At 42.0% G+C, this 27,900-nt stretch overlaps 1 protein-coding gene across 1 annotated transcript in view; it reads left to right on the top strand.

The window, feature by feature from the left end:
- The window catches only part of LOC107185389 (diacylglycerol O-acyltransferase 1), a 113,709-nt gene that overhangs the window by 71,474 nt on the left and 14,335 nt on the right, over nucleotides 1–27,900 (top strand). The window contains exons 6-9 of the mRNA XM_015573055.1: nucleotides 3,418–3,573; nucleotides 12,439–12,619; nucleotides 14,410–14,518; nucleotides 26,426–26,470. Of these exons, the coding sequence (XP_015428541.1) occupies nucleotides 3,418–3,573; nucleotides 12,439–12,619; nucleotides 14,410–14,518; nucleotides 26,426–26,470 (491 nt within the window). The remainder of the gene's footprint in view (nucleotides 1–3,417; nucleotides 3,574–12,438; nucleotides 12,620–14,409; nucleotides 14,519–26,425; nucleotides 26,471–27,900) is intronic.

Here is a 27,900-nt window from a genome sequence, read left to right as displayed (position 1 = left end):
CGTTTCGCGTTTCCTCAGGATTATTTACATGCAAATAAAAGCCTCGTTTGTATGAATATTTATTCAAATAGTCTACGAGGATTATGAACGCCCGTGGCTGGGAAAGTTGGACGCGTAAAGAGGATGCTTACGACGAAGGTGGACGGGCGAGAACATAGCAGGTCGAATTGGGACATCGAGGATGGCACATTTAGAATACTTTATTTATTAGAATACTTGGTCATCAAAATCAGAGAATACGGTTTTTTAATAAATTTATGGAGAAAACTATAATCTTCAGATTGTATACCATACTGTGCATATACATAATCATTCGATTGTGGATTTTCACGCAACTATAGATTTTTGTGGACTAATTTGTAGGAATTGGTATTGAACAGCAATTTGTTTATTCTACTAGGAATTTCAATAAGCTAAAAGTAAAATAAAAACATCTCATTTGGTTATCAGAATTTCTTTAGTTGCCTAGGGTTCTCGAAGATTCGCGTTTAAATGTTCCCAGTCAGTCCGACCGAGAGTTAAAACATATTATCACACAAAAATCTAAAGAATAGTATACGTTATAAATACTTAAAATCCGTAATCTACTGATTATCGTTTCCACATGATCGATCAGTAATTTACATCCTTCATTTAGAATTTTAGCTCAGTTTCGAGGACCATCGATTTTTCTTTGTAATAAATATTACTCCATTACTACACTACAAACATACACTCACACACCCCAAATCGGTTTTCGTTTTCCACGTTCTATTATTCCATGGAATACATCTGTTCCCACGCCATATTATGTTACCGAGTTTCGCGTAACATCGACCCCCGTGGACCAATCTCGGGGCTCTACTAACACGAGCGTAGAAGAGTGACGATTCTCCCGGCCCTTCGACACGGTATGTCCCTTCAACGCGCTCGGAATCTCGGTTGTTCGGCTGCTTCCAGGATCGCGATGGTCATAGGGCTCCGATTTAATTAAGATACGAGCAATCCCGTCCAGAAGAAGTCGGTTTCGATGGAAATATCGGAAAATATGAGGATTATGCAAAGCCTCCGCTGTACAGCGAACCCATTAGCTTGGCACCCGTTACCAGCCGCGCATAATAATAACTGACATTCTTAAGATCGCGATGCAAATACTGCGGAGATAATTAAACGCAACCCAAGGGGCGGAGGGGAGAGGTCTGATGAAACGTGGCGGTAAAAACGAAACGTGTTTCACGGCGATGTACGTACCTACACCATCGGTCAGAGAGGCTCTTTGAACTTTTAATCATTACGTATGTTTCAGACTGTCGGTCGTGAAAAAAGAAAATTAATTCAGCTGTCTGCCTGGTGGTTCTTCCCTCGCGCCGCGAATGTTTATTACCTGTGTTTTATAAACCCTTTTAATTGCCCCGGTTACGCGTAAACTGGGCCCGTAATACGTCGCTCTACGTTTTATAAGCCTCACGTTCGCGGGATCTCGACGAAATTGCGATGATTAAAATTGTGCTACGGTTGTCTGTATCCACGCGGTTCTCTTCGATTTCTTTCGACGTTTTTTTTTCCATTAATCCAGAAGGGAAGGAACACGCGCGGATATAACGAACGCGGGGAAATAATTTTTGCGCGAGCTTCTGTTCTCGTTGCATGTTCGTTGATTCTTGTTTTACTGTTTCTGAGGGGGAAGAAAATTGCGTGACCCGGGTATATCTTTGTTGTGTATCGTTTGAATTTGTTGGATGGGTGTTTGGAATTCTTGATGTGTGATATTTAGACGGACATTACGTCGATAAAGGGATTTATTCTTACGAGACCGCGTACTATTGTTAATATCTATTCGTTATACATATAAAGAAAATTATAGTAGCACTTTCATTCATAATTAACGTTCCAATTTCTAAGCCAGCATAATTTATTCGATAAAAACAGAATGGTGTTTTGCAATGTCCACCTATACATTAGTTATTTGTTATTCCTGTTTTATGTTTTTTTAATATTTTAATGAGGGTGTCAAGAACATTCCACAGAATAGAATGCAAGTCACTGACGATTGTTTTCAAAACAATATGATTGGTGTAGCGAATGTGTTAATTCGAATTCTTGCAAATTATCATTTTTACAAACTGTGAAAGTATGTGACTATAATGTCGCAACTCATCGCAGGTAGGCGATGGTCGTAATACTCGACGCTTGGGCCGTCGACAAGGTCACCAAACTGTCATAAACAGGGATTCTTTATATTTCGGCGCTGACTTCGAGGAATCTAAGTAACAATACATACACCAAACCCCACTTTTTCCAACTCATAGTACCATTTCTTAAACTACCTTCACCAACCAAAATTCTGCATTTCCCACTCATCAAGAGTTGATCCGTTCCCTCATTCAGTAGAACACATTCAACCGTCGAGAAGAACACATCGATCACAACCGGTACACACATACATCGCACTGCTAAGTTTGTATTAAAGTCTAAGTGTGTCACTAAGTTGTGTCAATCAATTAGAACACATAATACCAATCACCATCGCATCATCTTTCCAACGAGCTCCACGGTATTAATTTACCAATAAGCAGTGGTTAATACGCCAGCTTATCGTGAGTCGCCGCATAAATAATTTTTAACCAAAGTTTTGATAATTTAGTGACAATGTTAATTTAACCACGATAACAATTCTAGACTTTATTACGAATAAAATAATCAAGGGGTTTATTAATTTCTATTGTAAATAACGTAAAGGTCGTGTCAATGTTTTCAAAAGTGTTTTTAATCTACCGCGTGTTATCTTATTGTACAATACATTTACTAGTGTCATAAACGCAGATAATGGACGGTCTATTCGTGACCATCTGACCTCTGCTAATTCGCTATGCGAGTAGAACGGGGCCGCTAAAGTTTGTTACGCCCTGTATACACGATGGCTACTATCAGAATGGAAGGCGGCTTCAATTCAAGGCGGCTGATTAGTAGCCTTGAGAGATGCTTCGGGGGTAGGAACTATGGGAAACACTTGTCTTGCTAACTAGGTGAACTTCGGTAGTTAGAAAACTGTAATGTACACGAATACGAACTGAGAACGGATTAATCCAAGTTTAACGAGGCTTAACCGGGCCCCGTGTGTTACCGAAACGAAATTTACCACGTTTAATTCATTGGTTACGATCTATCCAGTGATGATTCGATCACGGGATTAATATTTCTGATTATTCTTTAGAAATTCTATTATAAATGAATTATCGAGTAACCCGTTATCATGATTGTCTCGCTTAGTCATTGTCACGCATCTTTGAATGAAACAGATACACCTTGACAAAATTATCGGGAGCTCTCGGGCCTTTAGCTTTGTGCCAACCGCGACAGGTTGGAAGCATACGTTAGGCTCGAAGGCTCGCAGTGGTTTGCAACGTTATACGTATAATTAATTCCCCGTTGTTCCAGTCGGCGCCATGTACGTGTGCATGCTGTACGCCATCCTGTTCCTGAAGCTCTGGTCGTACGTGCAGGTGAACATGTGGTGTCGGTTGAGCAGTCAAAGAAAGACAGCCACGCAGGGTAGAATGCGACGGCAGTCACTGTCCTACAAGAATCTACTATGTAAGTAGAGAAAAAACGTCTTTTACAGTCACCCTCGGACCAGATCAGACCTTGTGAGTTTGCCTGAGGTAGTCGAAACTGTTTCGAAATTAGAATTGTTATCTTAGAACTTGTTTAATTTACGAAAATAATAGCCATTACATTCGAATTGGTACTGTAGCTTCATTTTGTTTTAAATCCGGTGGAATTTTACCATTAATAGAAAATTAAGCCGACTACTTCAAGTAAAAAAATGCATGTAAATATTTTTGTCCGGACAGTACTTTAGCGTCCACCTAACAATTTCACAACAGCAGTCAATAGTAATTACATTAAATCCTCGATGAGTGTTCGAAGGCTCCTCGACACTGAACATTACATATTTCGTAAACTAATAGCCATACGCGGCTGAGACAAATATCATTGGCTTTAGAATTCCGAGTGTAAATTAAAAAGTGAGCGTTACACCTGGGGACCTCTCCTTGTCAGTGCCGAGAAGCCGTCGAACATTCGTCGTGGATTTACTGTACTGACCTTAGCCTCTGTCTCTGTCGAATGTGATTTCATTGTGATATTCACTTAAGTCTATCGATGTTAATAAGTATCAACAGCCATCGATTCGTTGTCAATGGTATGATTTTACCAGTCTGTTAGATTTTACTGTATCTTGTCCACCAAATACATCAGTTTGTAGTCGCGTGATAATGCGTCTGGTTTTACGGCTGGTCACGCTACGTTCCGATCGGCTACGTCAATTTACCGGCGGCCGAATGCGCTGGAAACGTTATTTTCCAAAACGTACATATGTAACGGTGTTCGCGAGTACTTTCAGCGTACACGCATTACGCATTCCCTTTACACCGTTTCGTGCTTTAACGCAGTGTTCCCTAATTTTACGCGAGCCAATGGAAAACGTTCCCTTCTGCCCTGCACGTTAATGTCCGAACGGCGTTTCTGCGACACGGGGACGGTTTTTATTCATTTTTATTTTCTGCAGGGAAATTCCTGCGTTCCCCGTCAATAAAAGAACAGTCGGTTTCAGTTGCGTGTGAAATGGTGGATTAAATGATGGGCAGGGCGGAGTAATGAAAAAAGGGTATTAAGAGACTTTTTCAGAGATAACATAGACCATCGATAGACACGCGTCAGGGAAGAATGTTGTGATCCTCTGAATTACTGATCTTCTGTAAAGAAGAGACAGTCGAATCTTGTTTTCTCTCGTTAATAATGATTTATGGTAGCGACCGTACCAGGGATGTGATACATACATCTATATCCGTCCGTTGATTTCTGTGATTTATATTGACCACGGTAAAAACCACACGAAAGGTTATGAATATTAATACACGTATTGCAACTATACAGAGGATATAAAAAACTTGATGTATTAATATTAATAACGTCGTATATTTTCATGTTTGAGAAGAGAAATCAAACGCACTTTGTATTAATGTTAGGGTTTGCTTTTTTTAAATACTTTCTATGTAGGTAACATTAATGATACTCCCTTTACGTTCAAGAGCTATCTTTTCGAATTTTTTTATTATTCAGAAGAGTCAGCAAAATTCTCATAAGACAGAGAAAGATTGGAAAGTACAGTTTGTGAACATTTGTTTCGTTTGTTCAAGTTTCTGTATACATCCTCGTGTTTAATTCTTTTATCACAACTTCCCAGTGATTTATCAGTTACGTTATTATCAGTAATTATCATATCGTTTTATCATATCTGACTTCTGGAATTTATTGGAACGTCGAGAATCCTGCATAAAATGTTTACCATGAATTACACGTCGCCAATTAATCCGAAGGGCGAGTAACCGTAGCAGAACAAGCTCGCCGCCGATACCTCGAAGGCGGGCTCGATTTATCGGGACACGGAGGCGCTTAATAAATTTATTCAGCCGAGCGAGACAACACACCGTAAATATTCGTCACACGTTGCGGACTCTGACGTCCGGTATACCCTGTTCCGCTGCACACATATCTTTCTAGGCTGAAATACAGTTGTTTTGGGTTTGAGAGGAGGCGGTAGGATTGAGATCTTAAAACCTCGAGACTGAAGAGGTCTCAAAAGGATACTCTGACATCATACAATTATCGAAATTGTGTGAAATGATTAGCCTTGTGAAAATCTTCAAAGTCTTGAATACCAGCGAACTCAAGACCAAAACAGAAGCAAAACTTAAGCCTCCTATGTACTCAGGATTCACAGGGATTCCAAGAATTCCAAGGCACTCAAACAAAAATTCGTAGACTTTCAAAGCTTTCCAGATTCCCAACATTTCTCGGTCTTTCAGAACATTTACAACTTGTAGTCATTTCAATTTCAAAAAGGTCCCAAATTCTATTTAAATACTGTATTTGTGATTCCTTCAAAACATTCTTTTAAGACCGAGTTTTAGAGTCGTTCCACTGTTTTGACATGTTATTTCGATTCTAAAAACACACATTGGATTGTAACTGACCACGATGCGTCTGCACAAATTTCTGTTACTCCCCTTCTCCATAAATACATCGCCACAATGGAAGAGGCGAATAATTTCCACCCAATTTAAACTCCCGATCAGCGTCGCCTCTGTTTCCGGGTATTGGGTGCCGACCCGCTAGTACATCGATTATTCAGTCCTGGTGAAGTCAAATTATACGAGCGACCTTTCCTCCGATAAACTCACCGCATTGAATAGTAATCCTTTTCTCCTTTCAAACCTCCCGTCCCCTTTCTCTTTCTCTCTCTCTCGTTCTATTCCTTCCACCTGTGTTCTTTCTGGAGAACTCTCGAGGAATGAGAATTACGAGGACCGTATGTATCATTTTGGCGCGTTATGGCCTTCTCCGGTGCAGTGGAAAATCTGTTACAACTCCTATGGTTCCTTGGAGTCGCTGTAGATAACACTTGAGGAAAAATCAAACAGATCGTGTCATAAGTTAACCGCGAGGGTTGTAGGTATTGTTGCGAATTTATTAACTGAATTCACAATTTATAGACGTATAATATCTTCTATTAGTATTCCGTGAGATAAATTTATTCTTTTCCTTGACACGTATTTATTTCTAACATTGGAATAATTACAGACAAACGTGTATAATTAATCTCTCATTTTCTCGTTGAAATTTCTTTCTTTTCCTCTCTCTCAACCAGATCCGTGGTAATTTTTTTAATAATATAAGGGATATCAAGCAGATTAAAAGTCCACTCCTGTTTTGCCAATTGAAATTTTCCGCGTATTAGTGGTATCTCGAATCGTTCATCGTATTAAAAATTTTTCCAAGCAGGCATCGCGTCTTCGTGTCTCGAATATTCTTCCGATTCTTCTTTAATTCCTCGGTACGAGATACGTCCGCAGAATCCTAAACGCTCTACGACAGCGTATATATAGAGGGAGAGAGGGAGAGCAGCAGCCACCGTGGCTGTTTGCAAATTCGGTTCAAGTCCATTTCATCGTATCAGGTGGCCTCCCTCGTTTCCTGAGTTCTTGTTCACGGTCGGGGCCTCGTTAATCAATGCCAAGATAATGCGGGGAGGAAGACATAATGGGGTATGCATGCGAATGGTGCATCCGTGGAGCTGATACCTTTCCCGGAAGTCCGTGGAACAGATGTTGAGGGATGGTCGAACGGTAAGTATCGCGAGGCGGGATAATGTAGTCATTGAAACGTTTGTGGCTCCTGGTTCTCATTGACCGAAACGAGGGCTCGGTTTCCAACCCGTGAATACTGGTGATCCTCTTCCTCTCTGTCTTGAAAGACAATAGATCGAACACTGACATCAGTCACCGAGGGATAATTAGCAATTTAGCACTCGAGGCGGTATAATTAAACGTTTCGTTAGATATTAAATGAAACGAATTGGAGTAGTATTCATGAATTTCAATTTTTAATTAACAGTTTCAATACTTCGTTATTATCATTCCAAGATTCAGTATCATGGTCAACTATTGAAAATTATGCTACCTGTCTAGATAACAAGAATTTATTACATTCATTCGGAATTATACTCCTGTGAGTTTTATACTTATTTTTCTTCAGTTATGATATGTTTTATATATATGTAAGATGTGTTTATATATATGTAAAGATGAATTCTCTTAAGCCTGTTTCCACTTGAAAGTAGACTTCTACGAATTTTACTCTTGAGATTGGTAGATGCAACTAATGAATCCTGGGCCTATATGGAATTAGAGTTCCTACTCTTATAAGATACGTGGACACGTAGATACTATTATTCGGGGCGACTATTATTCGGCAAACGTGCAGTGGCCGGTTATGGTTTCGCGTGCCACGCCGCCATTCGAGTCGTTCAGATTCTGACGAACGTCTTGGCGGTATCCACTGATAGATCAGTATGTTCGGTGTTCTGGAAATTATTAGCGGACCGTGGTAAATAATTCATGAACCCTGTAGATTTTAAGGGAAAATTTGTACTCTAATTTTCGGATGTTTTTCACGTCGTTAACACGTTCTCAACGCTTGCAAGGAATGTAAAAAATTGTGTGAAACATAATCCGCATCGAGTTTCAAAATCTCTGACAATTTCATTCACCCAATCAGAATTCCTAATTTCATTCAAGCAAATCTTCAAGAACAGGAATATTCAAGTTATTCCGTGGATCTTACAGATATTTGTTCAACATATCCTCTTACCGTAATCACTGTACGTTCTGCGAATTTCTTCCGCAGCGGTCGCGCATGGTTTCCTCGGTTTTCCCTCGCAAGTTTCGCTGACATTGCTCAAAATCTCCATCATTTACGGTTTCAAATATTAGTACGATGTTAAATGTGGTGTCATATATCATGCCCAGGGAGAGAGAGAGAGATAGAGAGTCTAATACCACTGTCGGACGAATTTCCCTCTAATTTATTACTCCGTTGACGTCCAACCTTTCATACGCAAAGTTCACGGGAGCACCTACGCGTGTCTGAAATCTTCTTACGTGCCGGTATCACCGGCTCCGCAGCCTCTGCAAAGACCAGAAACCCGACAGGTTCGCACACCCTTTAGGTAGGAGGGTAGTTTCGAGATGGATGCGACCGGGATCAAGGAGGTAGGCTGCCTTTCGCGGAACAAGTAATTTCGACGTTTTACTCTTCAATCTTGACGGTATCTAGGGCGTGATTCTGTTAAAAAATTCATATTCGTACTTATTTATTTATAGTCATGATGCACGGTTCATTTTTACGTCGTTTCAGGCCTATGGTGAAGAAAGTAGTTGCAAGTACCTAATTAGTCAGTTATTGTGCTCATTAAGACAAAGTATATTATTCATTTTTTAACAATTTTCTTCTAATACACAAGACAAACAAATGCTTTAGTCTTCATACACAGTCCACTGCACCATTGTCAGCAATCATGTAATAAACATTACTCCATTACTACACTACACACACACACCCCAAATCGGTTTTCGTTTTCCACGTTCTATTATTTCATGGAATACATCTGTTCGAATACAATTTTCTTCTAATACACAAGACAAACAAATGCTTTAGTTTAGATGTACAGTCGACTGCACCATTGTCAGCAATCATGTAATAAACATTACTCCATTACTACACTACACACACAGTCCCCAAATAAGTTTTCGTTTTCCACGTTCTATTATTTCATGGAATACATCTGTTCGAATACAATTTTCTTCTAATACACAAGACAAACAAATGCTTTAGTCTTCATATATAGTCGACTGCACCATTGTCAGCAATCATGAATGCTGGTACGATAGAACATACTATCGACGAATTAAGAGGAGTAATATCCACAGAAAAGGATTCAGTCTCTCTAGTATCAAGTAATTAGTTAAGTAGGCCAAGAACGAGAAATCCAATTCCTTGAACGGGCGTGTTCAGGCCCGTAAGAAGACAGGAGTTCCCAGTGAATCCCTCTGGTTTCCGGTAATTGTTTAAAACCATCGACAGCACAATCCCGCGCGCTCAGAGACACGGAGAGACAGGAAAGTGTGCTGCAAACGACGCGACCAGGATTGGAAACGTTCCCGTCCGTCCCCCACCAGCTAATGAATCACGAGCGGCGGGGGCCGAGGAGGAAGGTTTTCCCGATGAAAACACCTTCAGTTTATCGAGCAAATAAATTGCTAGAATTAGATCTCCATGTCGTCGGGGAATTGTGGCCGACTGGTATCGGAGACAGTCCGTTGGGTCTCTGTTAGGCTCGGTTCGCGTCCCGCTGTTCTGGGAAATTTACGGGTCCGCCGGATTGCCTTGTCGAAGATTGCAGCCCCAATCCTATCGCGTCCGGGGAAAGCCTCGTCTCTTGTACAGCTCAGGCTTAATTTGTGAGATTTCTCTCGTTCGTGCTGATCCTCCCCCTTTTCACCTTTGCCCTCCACTGTTCTTCGTCCCATTTTCCAACCTGGTATCGTCTTTTCCTACCGGGCGACTCGTTACAATATACATATATGAACGATCCACGTTGCTCACGGGCACAAAGGGCGAAATTATGTCGATCCCCCAGACACCATAGGCGAAGATTGAAAAAAAAATGGAAATTACCCGGTTCCGTGAGCGGAACCCCCTTCAAGTTAACGTATGTTTTTGAAGCTACCCTGAAATTAGAAATTTCAATCATTTCTCTGCTACCTAGTCTTTTATATCAAGTCTTTATTTATTTACCAATTCGTTTGACATAATTGAATGTATTATAGTTATTATTATTCCTAGAAGTAACACGTGTATCGACGTGTCCATATTTTTATGTCTGTACATAAGGGTTAGATTAGAAATTCCAGTGAAGCAGTTCTCTAGGTTCGAAACTCTACAAAACTCTCTCGCTCGCAGCAGTATTCCGTTTCGAGCCCCCTTTGTCCGGCGAACTTCACGCCAGTCGGCGGGTCTATTACACGAATAAAATAATTCCGAAAGGATTATTTTCATATTTGAAATTTACTTGCTTAACCGCAAGTCACTTTGGAAATCAGCGAGTCATTGCCGGTTCCGTGTGGCAGATGGTTTGTTTCCGAATTATATCATCAGCCTGCCATAAGCCGAATCGAAGAATATAGAGTTTCGTGGATCTATTCAGAATGGATCCACAACACTCCATAGAAACGCTTCCCCACGAAACGAGCATTCCAATGGGGGAGGGGGGGCTTCGAAATTTTCGCGAGCAGTGCGCGGTCGCCTATCGGTTATTCCGGCTCGAAATGTTACCGATTCCCTCGTCCGTGCGTCTGATCCGGCGCGAGCAGATAACTGATAGAATCCCCTCATTTATCCAAATCCGACGGATAATCCAATCTGGAATTCAAATAAGCTCAGTTGCGCGCCGGCTGTTACCCGGGCTGTGGCACAGCGAGAACAACCAGCTCGCCGCGTCGATCAGACAGATTCCGCCTGAGTCATCGCGACGCTCGAAGCCCGTCGAATACTCATTCGCGACCGGCTGAAATCGACGTCCTCGTTCGCGAGTCTCCCCCTGTCGTCGTCTCGACGACGGACGTTCGAGCGACGCCTGGCGACGTTCCATGGCTCTCGACCCTCGTAATAAGTGCCGAAGAATTCGTCCAATTTCCTGCTGCCTCTTTTTCGTTTGTCAGCTCGCGCCTCTATTCACCCGTCCCCACCTCCAGCTTCACGTCCAACCCTTCTACCAGCGTCGTTCCGTTGCTGCATTTATCCCCAGACCGTTTTTCTTGTACTTTTTTTTTTCCGGTAGATCGGTACTCAATACTTAGAAGGGGGCACGGAATTTCCTGTTCCTGTGCTAATGCGCGAGATGATTATCGCGGTTGGTTGCCGCGAGGAAACCGCGAGATCGCGATGATTCCACGCTACGTTTCCGTGCGGTGGTGGGAGGGATACGGAGACGAGCAGGAATTTTTAATACGAGGATATAGGGAATCGCGATCATGATTATTGGCACGTATAAGGGTTTCAACTGTCCGACTCTCAAAGAATCGAACTGATGGAATAGCTAAGTAAACTTTGCTTATTTCCACCGCTTAATGTGAGATCTTTGCTCTACAAACCGAACATCGAGGCATGTTGTTTAGTTTATGATTTCTTTAAAAAATGTAACATAAGAGTTTGACGTTCCATAAGTAGTGTTTAAGCCATGAATAATGATTTAGTTATTAATACTTGTAACTCTTTTGTGTAATTAGTTGTAAGTCTTATGTAAAGCTTTACAACTCTTCTTTCAGAGTTCAATCTAAGCTCAAAAAAAAAAAAAAAAAACTGTCCGACTTCGATTTTAACGGGATTTTGTAAGATGATAGTGTACCTGTTACTAATGATGCGTGTAAAATTTTAAGTCTAGACACTCGATAATTTTCAAGAATTCGATTGCATTTTCGAAACGAAAAACATATAACTTACACCATTTTCATAATCACCAGAACATAATAGAAAAACGTAGATTCACACAGACGTCCGTTTATTCACTCGCGAAGAGCATATACCTGCAAAAGCTCATAGTGTCACCAAGAAAAAAAAAGAACTAGGTGAAGCGTTTGAACGAACAGGGACGGGTGAAGTAGGTAATAATTGTTATCACCACGGAGCAATCAGAAGTTATATCGCGCGAGGGATCGAAGTTTAAATACTTCTTCGGTTCTTTTTTTTCTTCTTCCCAGAGAGATGAAACTGTAGCGTTTCACGTCCCCGTGGACGTTAAAGGAACGGCTCCTTGGGCATGGCGAAGTAACTTCTCTGGTACCTTTTCATCAAACTCCGTCTCAGCTTTCACTTTTCGATTTTTGTTCTTCCCCTTCATTCCCTTACTTCACCTCCGTCCAACGGCGGAGACGACGAGCGTCCCGTGAAATTTCTGTTGCTTGCCAGGCGCGTGTGATTCATCGCTGTAATTTGTTTCCTCCCCCCACCCCCAACCCCCTGCACTCTAATGCGGATACGATTCCCGGTTGTTCGCAGCTTTCGGCGTGAAACAAAACAGGTCGGAGGTCGACGACTCGAAGCACGACGTGGACGGTGCTCCCACGGCCTTGGTGAAATATCCGGACAACTTGAATCTCCGTGATCTTTACTACTTCATATTGGCGCCCACCCTCTGCTACGAACTGAATTTCCCGCGGACACAAAGGATTCGGAAAAGGTAAACAGCAATAAGACCCGCGAACTTTTGTTGAGTCGAGAAAGTGATTTAATTCGTTGTAACAGTAATAATCTCTCGAGATCAGCCAATGTATGTAGTTTAAGTTCACATGATTTTCTTTTTATTTTAGAAAGAGGTAATTTAATTTTCACATTCTAAGACAATATTGCTAGGCGCAGAAGTGGATGATTCGTGATTTTCATTCAGGAAATATAAATTAGATCCGAGTGAGAATTAACGAAATATTTTATCTTATTTTAAATAGTAGCTGTATATTGTGGTATTTGTCGGAACGTCGAGAATTAAAAAAGTGTCTATACAACATGAAAGATCGTTGAAAACTATAAATTTTGTGGTAGATATATTTGGATTTCTTTTAAAGAGTTAAGGGTAAAACAAAATCGAATGAACAAGCATAAAATCCGCAGACTACACATTACACACTGATCTAGGTGTGAATTTAAAAATTACTAGGATATTATAGGAGAACGTACGCGTTCAAGCACTTCCCGGAAAGGAGTTTTTTTTCTCTTCTTTTTCGCTCAGTTTCGGTCGCACGCGTGTCGTGGTTCCCCATCGGTAGGGAAACGTAGGGAAGAAGGCAAAGTTGGCGAGCCGGGAGTGTTCGCAAAATTAGATTTAAGTGGGCTATTGTTGGGAAAATAGAGGAGGGTACGTTTGGATGGACTCTGGTGGAAGGGGCAAGAAGGTGGTGGGGGGTGGGTGTGATGTATTCCTTTCCGTGCTTCCGGCTCGTACTTCCGATTGTATCCGGAATCCCAGAGATTTTCATGGAACACTTTCTTCCGTCTGCGCGGACGTATTTCCGCGATGCATGCAGGGTTTGTCGGAAAGTGCATCGTGTCTGGATGGCCGACATTTCTTGCCACCGGCGCGGAGCGGTTGTTGCCTTCGAAAATCCGGGGAACAAATTGCCCTGGAAAAGAAACATCATATCCGCGTGGCCACTCTTTCTCCAAAAGCATGTTTACGAACTTCTATTTATCCCTTACACACGTATAATAAATGAATAAATAATAACTTATCCGAGCGTGATGCATTTATATAAGACACGAGTTCTGGAGCTTCAGTGGTAAAATATTGGGGCTGTCATTTAGAAAGTTGTAGGATATATGAAGAATATTATTGAGAGACATTTATTTTGAAAATTTTAACGCTATAGCGTTCCGTTTGTCGAGAAAGAATTGTTTGTTTGTCGTACCTCCAGTTTACCTGAGTATATAAATATATTCACCTTGTTATTATAAATAGAAGCCTGGATTTTCACAAGAGTCCTTGAACGTACTATCCCTATAAAAAATTAATTCTTGAAAATACCTCCTTAGAAATAAGAATTTTCAAAAATACTTCCCTACAAAAATAGAGTTCTTAAGACTCATAATAAAAGAAGTCATTTCTTTCTGTGGGTACATTGCGTAGACATTGTTGCTCTCGGTATATTTCCAAATAACTTTCAGTAAACCCCATTGTTGAAGCAAGTAGTGCTTTAGAAACAGCAGAGTGGATAGCTTGATTCAACATGCAGCCAAGCAACCTCTGCTTATAATTTTCATTCATGAAGACGCGGTCGAAAATACGAATCGCTAAAGTCTTACATACATGTATTTAGGAAAAGGAATCAGTCCACTTTCAACATCCCTTTAAGTCACCAGCTTATATTCACAAATATTCGAAATAATTTTTTTTTTCGTAAAACTGATCGATCAATTCATCGTTCCCTTCAGCTCAATATCAGTATCTGGCCGTCACAAATATTTTCTTTTCCGTAGATTCCTAATTAAACGCATCCTGGAGGTGGTGGTCGGCTGCCAAGTGGTGATGTCGTTGTTCCAGCAATGGATGATCCCATGCGTGAAGAACTCCCTGGTCCCGTTCAGCGTAAGTTCTTTCATTTACCGACGTATCTCTACATCATAGCAAAACAATTTTCCGCTTTCCTATCCGTCCATTACTACATCCCGGTATCCCATACGTCATCCGTGTTTATCCCTTTTTATTCTCCTCGGCAAATAAATAATAATAATCTATCGTTTCGACCACGATACATCGATACTTCAGCGGTGCCCGTTATTAAAGGGGGCTAATTATTTATCGCCTAGCTCGTAAATAAGTCGAGGGCGGTTGCCTGGCCCGCGAACGAAAATGGCGTCTAAGATAGAGAGAGAGAGGGATCCAGGCAGAGAGATAGAGAGAACGGTAGCAGAAGTGTAATTTGGTTTCGGCAAATAGGTACGATCAATCTTTCTCGTAATTCCCTAACTCGAGGTGTACGATACGCACGAATATATGACCGGACAGAGGTCACGTTGCTCAGTTCTCATACCGCCCACCACTGGGCTAGAATCGCCTGGTTGCACCCTCTATCACTTCCATAATGATGTGTGTCTACGCACGCCGCACAATAATAGCCCTGACGCGCCATCAGTTTTTATCTCGTGGACTGTTAAACGATCCTTCACACCCCTGGTCTCTTTCTCTCCCTTTCTTTTTGCTACAGTTACATTTGACTGGCTCGATCATCTGTTAGGAGACACGTCACGTTTCGCAGGGGATCTACATTTGTGTGTGTTTGGTCGTATCGCGACAGACGGTCGTGTGTAATCAGCACGGCGAATATTCGGGATAAGGGACAATTTGGACGGAATGCAACTTCGGAGAATATTACCGTGGGCGATTGCATCTGTTGCTGCGGTTGAGTAATGCTTGCTCGAGCGTGGACGATAACGATGAATGTCCAATGAAGGATGATGAACGAATGTGAACGGAGCAGATAAAGGTACTTGCGAAACGCTGGAATCCATACACAGGGTCTTTCCGGTTGCTGTATTGGCGATTTTTTGTAGACACTGTTACCTCTATATGTATGTACGTGTATGTAAGCACATTTTTTAGATTTTTAGATTTTTTTAGTGGATGATCGTTTAGATTCGTTCTGGGCATATTCTTGTTGGTCACTGATTACATTTTTTTGTAGGTAGGTTGTGGATGTTTATACATTTGTAGCGTCTCTTAACATAGAAAATGGAATAGGAGAGACTTTTCAATAAAGTTTCAGACTATTTATTTATTCGCCAGTAATTCCATTCGCCGTTCGAACAATGGAAATCTAGCTCACTACTACTACGATTTTACGAGCGATTTATTTGTTGCCTAAGTTGTTCGTCGTCGAATCGACCTGGTACGAATTATTTCCGGCTAGGCAGAGTCCCGTGCGGATCCGCGACATAGACGACGGGGCTTCTTCGAATTTCGATCGGCTTTCCGAGGACCGTGCTAATTCAGGTTCAACTCGAAATGTCACGAGATTGTTTTGCATCCCCGCGGGGTGATAGGGCACGATAAAGACACCCCGTGATCACGTGCACGTAATGAGTCGACGAGCAATTCCGACCGTCCGGGCACGCAGTGGAAATTGCTATTGCGCGAGCCGGCAATTGCGGTTCCAGACAACACGAAGATCTCGCGAAATGAACCTGCTGACGTCGCTTTTTTTTCCATCGCCCTTTGTTAGCTACCGATACAGCTCATACGGAGCCAAAATATATTAAATCCTAGATGAGTGTTCGAAGGCTCCTCGGTATTAGCTTCAGAATTTCAACTAACCTAAACCTCGTTAAAAAGTCAGCGTTACATGTGGGGACTTCGAACACAACATTTTTTTAATTTACTTTTGACCCCTTAACGCCCAAACATCTCTTCCGAGAAAATAATTATTTCTTCTGAATAATTAACTTGAAAATGATTTCCATATATGTGCACCTCATCTGTCTTTTCACGACGAAACCACTGGAAATATGATTCTCTGAATGTTAAAAGGTTAGAGTAACTGAAAATAATGAGTAATCGTATCCTCTCAAAAATACCACCTTCCAATCGTTAAAATTTTAAACCTGATCGTACATATGTCTCGAAACTCTTGTTTATTCATTTGTTTGCTTTTTCCCCCCATTTTTTTCGTTCCACGGTTCGAGGGAATTTCTCCCGACGCATGGGATCACGGAACCGCGACGATCCCGAACGTTGTGATTCCCGGTTTAATCCGTCGGCGATATTAATTGAAAAAATTCACCAACGGGAGCTTTAGATTGTCCGTTAACGAGGGTAGCGGAGATAGGGGGTGTTACCCTGCTGTCGACTGTCACCGCCCGGCGAGAAATTTCCAGCTCGCGTGTTCACTTGGTGGATTTAAATGGATCCTTTTACGCAGACAGTTTTAACCACGGTTGATCCGCGCCGGACATCCGCGGTTTACCGCCCCCCCACCCACTATATCCATAGATCGGCCTGTAATGTAGTCCTGGGTGGTCGTGCTTGGTCAGCGCGGTCACTAGGAGTTTAAAATTTCGATAGCACGTTTCGAACCGTTCGATGATGGTAGTTCACTTTGGTTTTTTCATCGATGGGAACGAGATATTTCTGTGAATAAGTAGAAAAGGACGAACTTCGTCGGCTATGAAATATTCTGACTCACTTCTACAAATCGTATTCGTAATGTGACGTCGTGGAATATTATCGGAAGTTCATTTCTAGTTAAATATTGCATCCATTAGAATCGTTATCGAGAAATTTGGAACGGAAGGAATTAAAATTTGTATTATTACATCATCATAGTCAAGAGAATTTGCTTGATTGAGTTTTTCAGAGAAATTCTGTTTCTGTAGTCGGAAAACCCTAGATTTTTCAACGGAAATACTTTGGAATAATTAAGTGATGGAGAATTGCTTGGTCGGGCATAATGTACAATACAGGTCGTTCGATGAATAAAAAATGTTAATATTTTCCACTGTATCTTCGTATCGTGATTTATGGAAATGTACTTTCGAAAAGAAAAAGGAACAAACCTTTACGAGATCTCAAGGTATTATCACCCTGTTTTATTGTTTTACTAGAGGGGCATCCAACAGAAAAATGTTAAAATTCAAAGTGTTGTTTAACGCAGACCCTCTTCTTTTCTTTAAAGGAAAGTGGACTCCCAATGAGAGGGAGCGCTTCTTACTACGAGCAAGTAGAAAAGGGCATGCTTTGTCAGACACTAGATATTCTATCTCGTTGGAAAAATAATTCGACTCGGCTTACAGCAAAAAACTGTTTGAAACCGGCCATTTCTGCGCTGAAAATCACCTTCTACCGTAATCTTCCTATTACATTCAACATTTTTGTTACAATCATAATAATCCTTTTCGAAATCTTTTTTACCGCCCGTTCTCTCTTCGGTTCTACTCCAACTGCTTAGAAATACTATTAAAATTCTATAAAATTCGATTAAATCTACTTAAAACTGACTTTCCCTTTTTTTCTGTTTTGGCAACAATTCTGTTAAATCCATTTATCAACGACTTCTTCAATTTAACCACAAAAACCTATCGTTCAAAATATTCCAAAGATAACAGGGAATTTTTATCTGAACCTTTACAATAACGTGTGGACGTTTCGAATACGCTCTGATTTCAGTCCGTAACGTTTCCCTTTCCCCAAGTTCTAAATGGACGCGTGATCCTAAATATTCAAAAGGGGGATACTTGGTCACGTAACTTTGTAACAACGAGACCCCGCCCCTCTATCAACGCGGAACTTGCACATCCACGATTAGATAATTCAGCCCCCTCCCCTGTCGTCGTCGCCTTTAACCACTCCCCAGAATCTAGCCTCTCGTCAGCCGATTATTAAGTGTTTCCATAGCGTCGAATCGACGGCGGGTAGATCGACGTAAGTGGCGGGGTTCACGGGGATGGAAAGGGATTTCGCGGTGGGCCGAAGACAGACACCCCCGTTCACGATTTTCAACCGCGGACAAATTGCTCTCGGTAAATCGATGTTCGATTTGAGATTCCTCTAGAATCACCTCTGTTCCACGACCGTAACCGTGAAAATATTGATATGAAATAGCGAAACGTCGAGAGCGTGATCCACCTCTCGAAGCTGTGTCTTGTGCATCGACTCGTCCATTTTTAAATTATCATGCATTCAGGCATGAGAATTATTGACATAATTTTTTAAAGGAATACTTCTACACGAGAATGGTTCTCCCGTATAATTATATCAATAATTGCAAATTAATATCGAAAGTCCATTTTTACAGGATAAAATTCTAAAGACACGTCACATTTCATTGAATTTAACGCTTCAAGTCTCGCAGACGTGCGTCTAATTCCCCCAGCGATCGGAACAGAGGATCGTTCGATCCAGTGGGCAAGCTCCTGTCCGATCAGTTGTCCCTTCAGGTTCGTTCGTCGGGTGTCGAGCTCTCAAAATCGCGACGTCGATCGAACGCAAAGTAATTATCGTGCAAGGTTGCGCGAGAGTTAATTCCGGGGTGGCTGAGCCCCGTTCTCGATCCATTTCCACGTCGTCCCCCTCGTCATTTTCTCTATCTTCGATCGGTCGTTACCCACCCTTTTTCTACGTTTTCTCACGATGGCCCTCTGCCCCCTCCCCCTGTCCCTTCTTTCCAGTCGCCTTTCTGACGGACAAATTGGATTCGATAATTGCGAATCACGATGGCAGGGACGACAGTCACGTCGTCGATCGGCCCCAGTCGGCCAGCTGACGGGGGAGTGAATGTCTCCGTCTTTCGGTCCGTTTCGCGATAGTCTATCACTGTCGCGAGACGCCGAACGCGAACGACAGGTCGAGTAATCGATTTCGATGGGTATTGCTTTCATTCGTCGATGAGTCACGGATCCACGGGAATCCATAGCTAACGCCGTGTCCCGTTGTAATAGATCGAATGTTTTTTTCTTCATCTTGAACCAACCAGATGGAAAGATCCCTCGAGCGGTAGGATGATTTCGCGGAAGCTGGAACGTGGCCACTCCGATTACCACGCGTAGAGTTCCTTCGTTAGAGTATAAAGAAGTATGGCGTATAAGTGATGTCCGTTTTTTTTTAAAAAAAAAAACATTCATTTACCTTTGAAGCGAGATATCCGCCATGAATGAAGTACATAAACATTATAAACATCTACGCTAACTATATTATTATAATTCAGGAAAGATAAAAACATTATTCTACAAAGATTTGATAAGAGGAAGGTGGTAAAACTGACTGGAAATCATTTGTATATGTTCTCAGAACGAAATGTATTATTTCCCAACGTTTTTGTATATTTCCGTACGAATCCGTAGCACACCCTTCACGGTGTTGTGGCGACCATTCAAAACAGCCACGCGAGAAGAGTGGAACGTAATAGTAACGTGATGCGTTATTATGATCGCGAACGAGTCGGTTTTAATGAGTGCGCCCGTTTTCAATGCGAGTCCCTATCTAATTGTACAAAGAAATCGTTACCGTTCCCTTATTATCGAATTTCCGCTTGACAACCATTTTCAATTTCAACGAAGCTCCAGTTTCCAATTAACAATGCAAATTCCCCCTGACCGCCCCCCCCCCTCCATACTCTACCGTTGACGGCGAACCGAGATTACAAAACAGAGTAACCTCACGGTATCGAGAACTGGTTCGAACTTTGTGTTACGGTTATCAGCTGCATCGACGGGAACTTGTTATCATTAATTAACATGAGAGCTACCGGCGGAGGTTTGATTAATCAATTGACCGTCTCCCGAGTGTGAACCGATCGCATTCATTCGCGACACTGATCAGGTGACAACGAATATTTTTTGTTTCGCTTCCTAATAGATTAACTACGCTATGTTTCGAGCTGATTTTGATGATCTTTCATCGAGTAATCGTGCGATAGTTGCTTACGAATGTTAGAAAATTTTAGAAGAAATGTTACGAAGAAAATGAACAATTTTAGGAGGGAAAGTGTTAGAGAAATATGACTACCATTTTAATGGTTGAAAAACAAGGTACGATTTTTTACATACTGATTCATGATCTGCGATTATGTCAGTCATCAGTGACCAACACGGCCTGAAGGGAAAGTCTATTATCGGTCATCGACGACCGACACAGCACTTAACGTGTTAATTTTATTCGCCACTTCCCGTCTGATTTTCTCTCTCTCTCTCTCTCTCTCTTTCTCTCTCAGTCCTTCTTCCTAGTTATTTATTAATTAATTTTCTACTGGTAAAGTGTTAACAAGGCTTCCAATAAATTCTGTCGCGCGTACGCGTCTCTATCGTCGAGCAATCGATCGATCGAAAGGCGTCGACAGGGCATTGTGCGCCACGTTGGCTTGTCGATTCGCGCGTCGACTTTTCAGAGGGTTTATGAGTGCAACGTTGCCCGTAAACTAGCCATACGGTTTGCGTGTGTATCTGCACACGATCAATGAAATGTTAAGTTGCCGGCTGGGAAAATGACCAACCTTTCACTCTTATGAATTCATTGGTCTGCTTAACATTTTGCTGGCGAAAGGGTTTTCGTCTTTCCAAATATACAATTTCAGATGTTCTACAAATATTTCAAAACTGCTACTCAACTTTTACTTGTCAAACTTTATATATAGGAAAAACAATGTTTCCCTATTTTTTGATATTCCCGTTCTTATCTAATTATAAGACAGACGTACTGGTACGTCACCGATCATATCTTTTGTTTTTGAAAATTGTGTACTACTACATACGTCATCGGACATCAAAATGTTGGTATCAATATTTTCACCTTCAAAATAACAAGACGCAACATATTATACATATGAATTCTTATCGTACGGTGAATCGCGACCGCCGATTATTTACTAAACCATCACCGGCTGCGGTGGAACTTACTTTATAGCTCGACCCGAACAGTTTCAATATTCTCGGGAATAGTTTCCGCCAGCGGCGTCGCTGATGGAGCGGCCTGTGTACGGTTAACCGAGTCGAGAGAACGGGCGATACTAATTCAGATTATAGATCGTCGAAAATTTGCTCCCCTCGCGTTGCGCCGAGCCGGTGAGATGCAAATGGGCGGCGGCACGTTTCGCCTATCTTTCATGGTGCCTCCACCACACGCATGACTTCACACTGTAGGGCAATCGACCGATCGAAAGGTAACGTCAGGAGGATGGTGCACGGTGTTGGAGGGTGAGTTGCATCGAGCCCGTCGGCTTATCGGCTCGACGACGTGCTACTCCTTAAAGGGATGAACGTTTAAAGGATTTTCGAGGGTGTTAGCGGGGAGTAACAGCGGGAGTGTGGGGGGAGGGGGTTCGATGGGGTGGGTGGTGCAGTCTCTGCAACTTGGCTGCTTGCACCTTCGAGGCCGTTGACGGTGAAACGGATGAAATATCGTATCGATTTCCCATCGTGAATGCTCGTAAACCCTCTACTATTTTCCCTGTCTGTCATTTTACCCTCCTACATTTCTTCACCCCTCCCCCCCCCCTCTCGCTATTGTACGGAATCTTCTTCGAAGACAGCGAATGCGTAGCTCGACGAGCACTTGGTTGGCCAAAAAAGACCCTCGTCCTGCTTTCTTTACATTGTGACGGAATCTTTTTTTTTTTTATCGTGTGCACTACCAGAATTTTTGAAAGTACTTTGGGAAAACGGTGCATGAATGTTGTCACTCTGTGGTTATTTTGTTAGATCAGCTTTTTAATAGGATAAGTGTATGTTTAATGATGATTTTTGTTGAAAATGATGTAGCAATTCTCTAATTTGATACATTATTACTTCGGCCAAGAAATATTCAAGTCCATAATTTGAATGCTGTAAAGAAGCAGAAAGTTATAGCAATTATTGTTTCGAAAAAATTAACTAGATGAAATTCATATTTAAAATCTTGGAAAGCTACTTCTGCCTCTTAGTGTCTATTTAGCTAGTGTCGTCAGTCCGGATATTTCACTGTGTCGGACGGTTGTCCGGTTTTATCCCGGTCTGATAAGGCAGGTCGATCTAAAATACGACAGGTAAAAATGTATCAACCCTTCTGGTCGGAAAGTCGATACTTCTGGCCGACTGACAGGGCTAGATTATTATGAACGAACCACCGTTGGCAACAAAAAGGGTATCGTTGATAATTTCGTTCCCCCGGCGTGGAGGAAAAATGTATCTTAGCTTGTCATCTCGATGCCGTTTCCTGCGGTCTGACACGTCGGAAATTGGCGTCCTGTTTATTCGCTCGTTAACGAACTTCCATGAATATTCTTCCCACGGAAATGAACTGGCAGTGTCGAATCACACAACATATGGAGGTGTTCATTCACGGACAGCTCATGTCACTAACATTAACGAGGATACTTTGATGATATCCCTTCTGTACAGTCCCGTTTCATTCTTAGTTAACACAGTGACTCCCACATTTGTTCGCATACATACTTATAAAAAAAAAACAAGTAAGTGTTACAGTTTTTTTTATAACATCCTTATTTATTTATTCCTATTATCTTCTATTCTGCAATCCTTCTATGATAAATTTGTCCGAATATTAAAAGAAAATTTCCAGTTATATATGTAATTCAGTTAAACAATGACGAGTCTTCGAACAAATTTGTGAATCACTGTATCACCAAGAGAGAGTGGTATTAAGGGCATTGGAATTACCGTTAATTTTTCCTGCACACGAGTGACGGTGATGAACGGTAGATATAATACGGGGTTTCATCCATTGTCGGTTGCCGTTTTGGAATTCAATTCGAGTCCAGTCGAGTTCCTCCAGTAGATATCTCGAGGACACTCGCGGACGCGTGACAAGAAGGTGTTCGTGGATGCAAAGCCGTAAATCTCCGGGGGGTCCGCTAATTGAAACGCCGCGGCGTCGAAAGAACGAGACGATAACGCGAGGAGCACGGCGGAAAAGAGGACGGCGGCTGCAGCCGTTTTTCATGCCTCTTCTGGACTCTTTCGTTCCCATTTCCGGCCACCACCGGCGCCCTTATAGCGGAGACGAGATGAACGGACTTGGGCAAGGTTCTCTCCCCACCTGGCCACCCCCTCCGTCATTCTTAGCTTCTTTTTACTTTTATCGGTTACTCGGTTGCAGGCGTGACGTTATATTCCGGGTGAATACACGGAAATTCAATGGGAAAATTGAATGAAATCACACTGCTTCGAGTCATTTTGATTGTGGATGCTACAGCGTAGTAAAAAATAGCAGTCCTGACAATGATTTCGATTTTTTTTTAAATCAAAGAGAATGCTCTATTGAATGAACACTATAGTAGGGCCAGTCAAATGGTAAGCTGTGAATAGCGACCTTGACCAGCCATTGAATTCAGCCTCGTTTATATTTCCACGAATTCTTGCCGACTGACAGTATCCAGTTTCAGTGGCGTAGACGGCGTCGTCGTAGATGGTTCGAGTTACGAGTCCCTCGAACTCTCGAGTGACCGCGTTTTCGCCCCGACACAGCTTATTATAACCCTTTGTGAAGCCCGCCAACGGTACGGCGAAGGTTTCTGGCCTTTGATCCGACCGGACGATCGATCATTGTGCAACGTCTCACGTCCGCGACAGAGACGATGGGAAATGGAAAGACGGGGGAGAATGATCTCCGTGCAGCGTGTCAACTACGTGAGCTGTTTTAAACGCAACCCTCCGGTATTCCAGCCGCGGTACTCATCCCTCTATTGAGTCGTTTTCTAGCTGAGGACTGTTTATACACAGTAAAATATGTTTTCGTATTCTATATACTAAATAATTTCCTTATGCACTGACACAATAGTATGGGGCCAAATTTGATAATTAAAGAAGGAAAGAAATCATTATTGTACAAGGATTTGATAAAAGTAATGTGCTAAAACTGATTGAAGATTATTTGTATTGGTTATAGAATACAGTAAATCATCGATCAGTGTTCAGACGTCATCTTCACCACTGGGCGTTTGACTGGTTCGAACACTCATCGATGAATTACTGTAATCAGTTATTGTTGCATTAATCATAAGCTCTGGTCCCACATTTTTGGACGGTAACGAACATACGAGTAATCTACTGTCGGGTCGAACTTTACGTCGAGTAGGATCATTTGGAAATTTTGAGTTACGATCCGGTAATAAAATTATTTCTGACATTGCGTGAAATATGTTGATAAAATTCCGGAAAGTAAGAGCTGAGAAATGTTTGGAACTTTTGAATAGTTAGAGGTGACTTTTACTGGAACTATATAAAACGGTGCATAAAACATTACGAAAAGTTGAAACTTCCATTCGAATAAACATTGCGGTTTAATGTTACATGTTAATACAGACGCCAATTTATCCTTCGTCGTGGAAACTGTGATATCCTGGATCGAAACGATCGCATTAAACAGTCAAAGCAATCCGTAAAACATCTCGTGACGCTTCGAGCAGCTCCCGGAACCCCAAATTAGAATATTATATTCCCGAGTTTATAACGAACCCGCATCAAGCACTGTAATTGCAAATCCCGGGATGCGCACAATTATACACAGGTTCGTTTTAATCTACGAAACATTCGCGAAATTACCATCTACGAGGCGAAGTCGAACTGCGACACGTTCGTGGATATATTCCGTAGAATTAGCGCAAAAGTGTCAAGTGTGACATTCAGGTGAACGGCGACAGTCCACGCGAGAAAGTCCTAGCAGCGAAATTAATTGTAAACTGTAGGATATTTTTGCATACAATAAATTACTAATTAACTGCTCGTCGAATCCTCTAAACAACGTCGAATTGTCGCTCGGTTTTAATTATTCTATATCTGTTTCGTCTACTGCCCTATCTTAAATATTAATAACAATATAAGTTACAGTATAAAGAACGAAATTCAATGTCACAAGTCTTCAATTCTGAGATATTAATAACCGTTCACTGCCCTTGTCTGTTTAATTTCGTCGATAAATTTTCGATTTACTATCCATTGTTGCATGTTGTATTTCAGATTGTTAATTTTTCGGTTGACTTGTTACCGCAATTATCCAAGATATCGAATGAGGCGTACACGGTTCTTGTTTGTGTACGCGCAAATGGCGTGTTGAAATCGACAGGAGGCTCTTCAGGTATTTATTTGTAAGCCCTGTATATAAGCACTCCGTGGGTTCCCGTGTTGTGCCATTCGGAGAGACCTCGACAACCGCCACTTAAGCGGAACGCCGGAGGGGCGGCTTCCTTCCCCTGTATTCAATTAGTACACCGCACGAAATATCAATTCCATTGCTGGAAAGCTCCGTCGACGTTCTCGAGCATGGGGCAGGGACGGGGTGGGAGGGTAGAGAGAATAAGAGGATACTTTACGGGAACCGCAGCTATTCCGGTTGAAGCATGCGTTGCTATCGGAACTGTTTCTAATCTTTACCAAACGGAGTACTCTCTCGTCGAATCATCGTTATTGCGGTAATACGGTAAAAAACTAACGACTATTAAATTTCATCGACTACGAGTATATTTTACTCAGTTTTCATTACATTAATTGCTCAATGAAAACCGGTTAGAAATTCATTATATCAATCATGGCTACATTTATTAATCGTTGCTTGTACACGTGTGTGTATTGAATTACCGCTAATTTATGGACGGCTACGCGAGTCTTCAAACCGAAACCACTTCTCAATATGAACAGGAAAAACGAGAACCGGGCGATTTTCAATACATACTCCTCAAAAACATTCCCCGAGTTTCCGTAATTATGTTTACGACTCGAATTACAGTTTCTTAAAAATCAGGTTAGTCGTTAATTATATTCATTTTTTAATTACCGTGTCCCGTTGTACGCCGTAATCACAGCGCGAAAATTTCCGCGCGAACTGGCGAATTCACGCTACACATTACGCAGCCTCGCGTCCAATTAGGAACTTTCGTTTTGTACCCCTCGTTCACATCGAATCCTGCACCCTTCCCTCTCTCAACAATCGCCCAACTTCCCATTCCGGCTATATTTACCGTTTTACCTCCTTCGAATTACGAAACGAATTCATCGTTTTTCTTTTGTTTTTCAGAACATGGACGTCGCGAAGGCCTCCGAACGTCTGCTCAAGCTGGCTGTGAGTATGAATGTAATATTTATGCCTGTTATCGCGAAAGGAATTAACACGTATGAATGGTATTAAATGGTTAGTATCATGCATGCTGGCCAGTCTTTATGATGTCCTGAAGCTCACCAAAGGCTGTCTTGAAGTCATTTAAGGCTCATCTGCTTCTCTGGTAAGACCCAGCAATGGAGGTTCTCTAGGGTCACCAGAGAACCTCTTGGGTTTCATCCAAGGTTCATCCAAGGATCTTTGTTCACTCTAAACGGTCGTCAAAGGGCTTTCTGGGTCTAGTAAGTCTCAATGAAGGTCCTTCAAGGTTTGCCATGGCTCTCTACGGTTGTCTAGAGGTCTCCTAGGTCTCCCAAGGCTCTCTAAGGTCGTCTAGGGATCTCCTGGGTCTCCCAAGGCTCTCCTCAGGATCTGGTGTATCTCCCAAGGGTCAACGAGTGACCTTCTGTATTTCCGAAATCGCCGTAGTGATTCTTTAGGATTTTCAAAGGTTCTCTAAGGTCACCCAGAACTTTCTTGGCTCTCTCAAGAATCCATAATGTCTTTCAAGGATCATGCAAAGTTGTTTAGATTCGAGTAAAGACTTGTTATGTTTCTGGCGGTATAGTCAGCAATGTCTTTAGTCTCCTAAGAACCACTGAAAATCTTTCTGGGCGTTCTAATGATCACATATAATTGTCTAGATTTTCCCAAAGGTTTTTCCAGTTGCCCAAAACTCATTCACGTTTTTTGTCTTTTAAAACTCACTCTGCTCATAGATCGCCTAAGAGAACAATCTATACTTCAACTAACAATCTAATACTCGTCTGTCATTTGAAAGGACGTTGCTATTGGTAATTCTTTGAACAAACATCAACATCTATCGTGGAATTACCGTATTCGAGTGAAAATCTTGTTCCTGGATTAATACACGAACAAATTAAACTACATAACTATACATAATAGAGGAAAAAGTACATTAACTATATAAATCGAAAAAGTATACCCCATGTAAACGACGACCGACACGATTCGTTTTCTCAACGTGATCGTGTACAGCCTTAGACCGTGGCAAGCGCGATCTGGTCTGAGATCCCAATCCCTAGGTTATCGTGCCACTTGTAAAGGGACCGGGGGTACGGTTGTTAACATCGTTACGCGGATTTTATCGGATTCCGAGTCGGGAATAACCGCGCGTTGTGTCGCCCCGCACACCCATAACCGGCGGCGTAAACTCCGAAAACACGGTGTGTGGTAATTTGACACGTAACATTTGCGGCCGCCATTAAAGCTTCCGATACTATCCCACTCTCTACGCTTTCGATGCGTTAATTAAAATATTTCCCCCGGAGTTTACAAACCGTGCACCGCGTTAAATCCGTTGGCGGGTACGCGGTCCACGCGGACCGTAAAACGGAAAATGCCGGGGGGTCGTGTCAAAGGGAGTGTGTCCA

The sequence above is a fragment of the Dufourea novaeangliae genome, unplaced genomic scaffold, assembly GCF_001272555.1.
Source record: "Dufourea novaeangliae isolate 0120121106 unplaced genomic scaffold, ASM127255v1 scaffold57, whole genome shotgun sequence".
Lineage (NCBI taxonomy): Eukaryota > Metazoa > Arthropoda > Insecta > Hymenoptera > Halictidae > Dufourea > Dufourea novaeangliae.
This window is presented reverse-complemented; position numbering and strand designations above follow the sequence as displayed.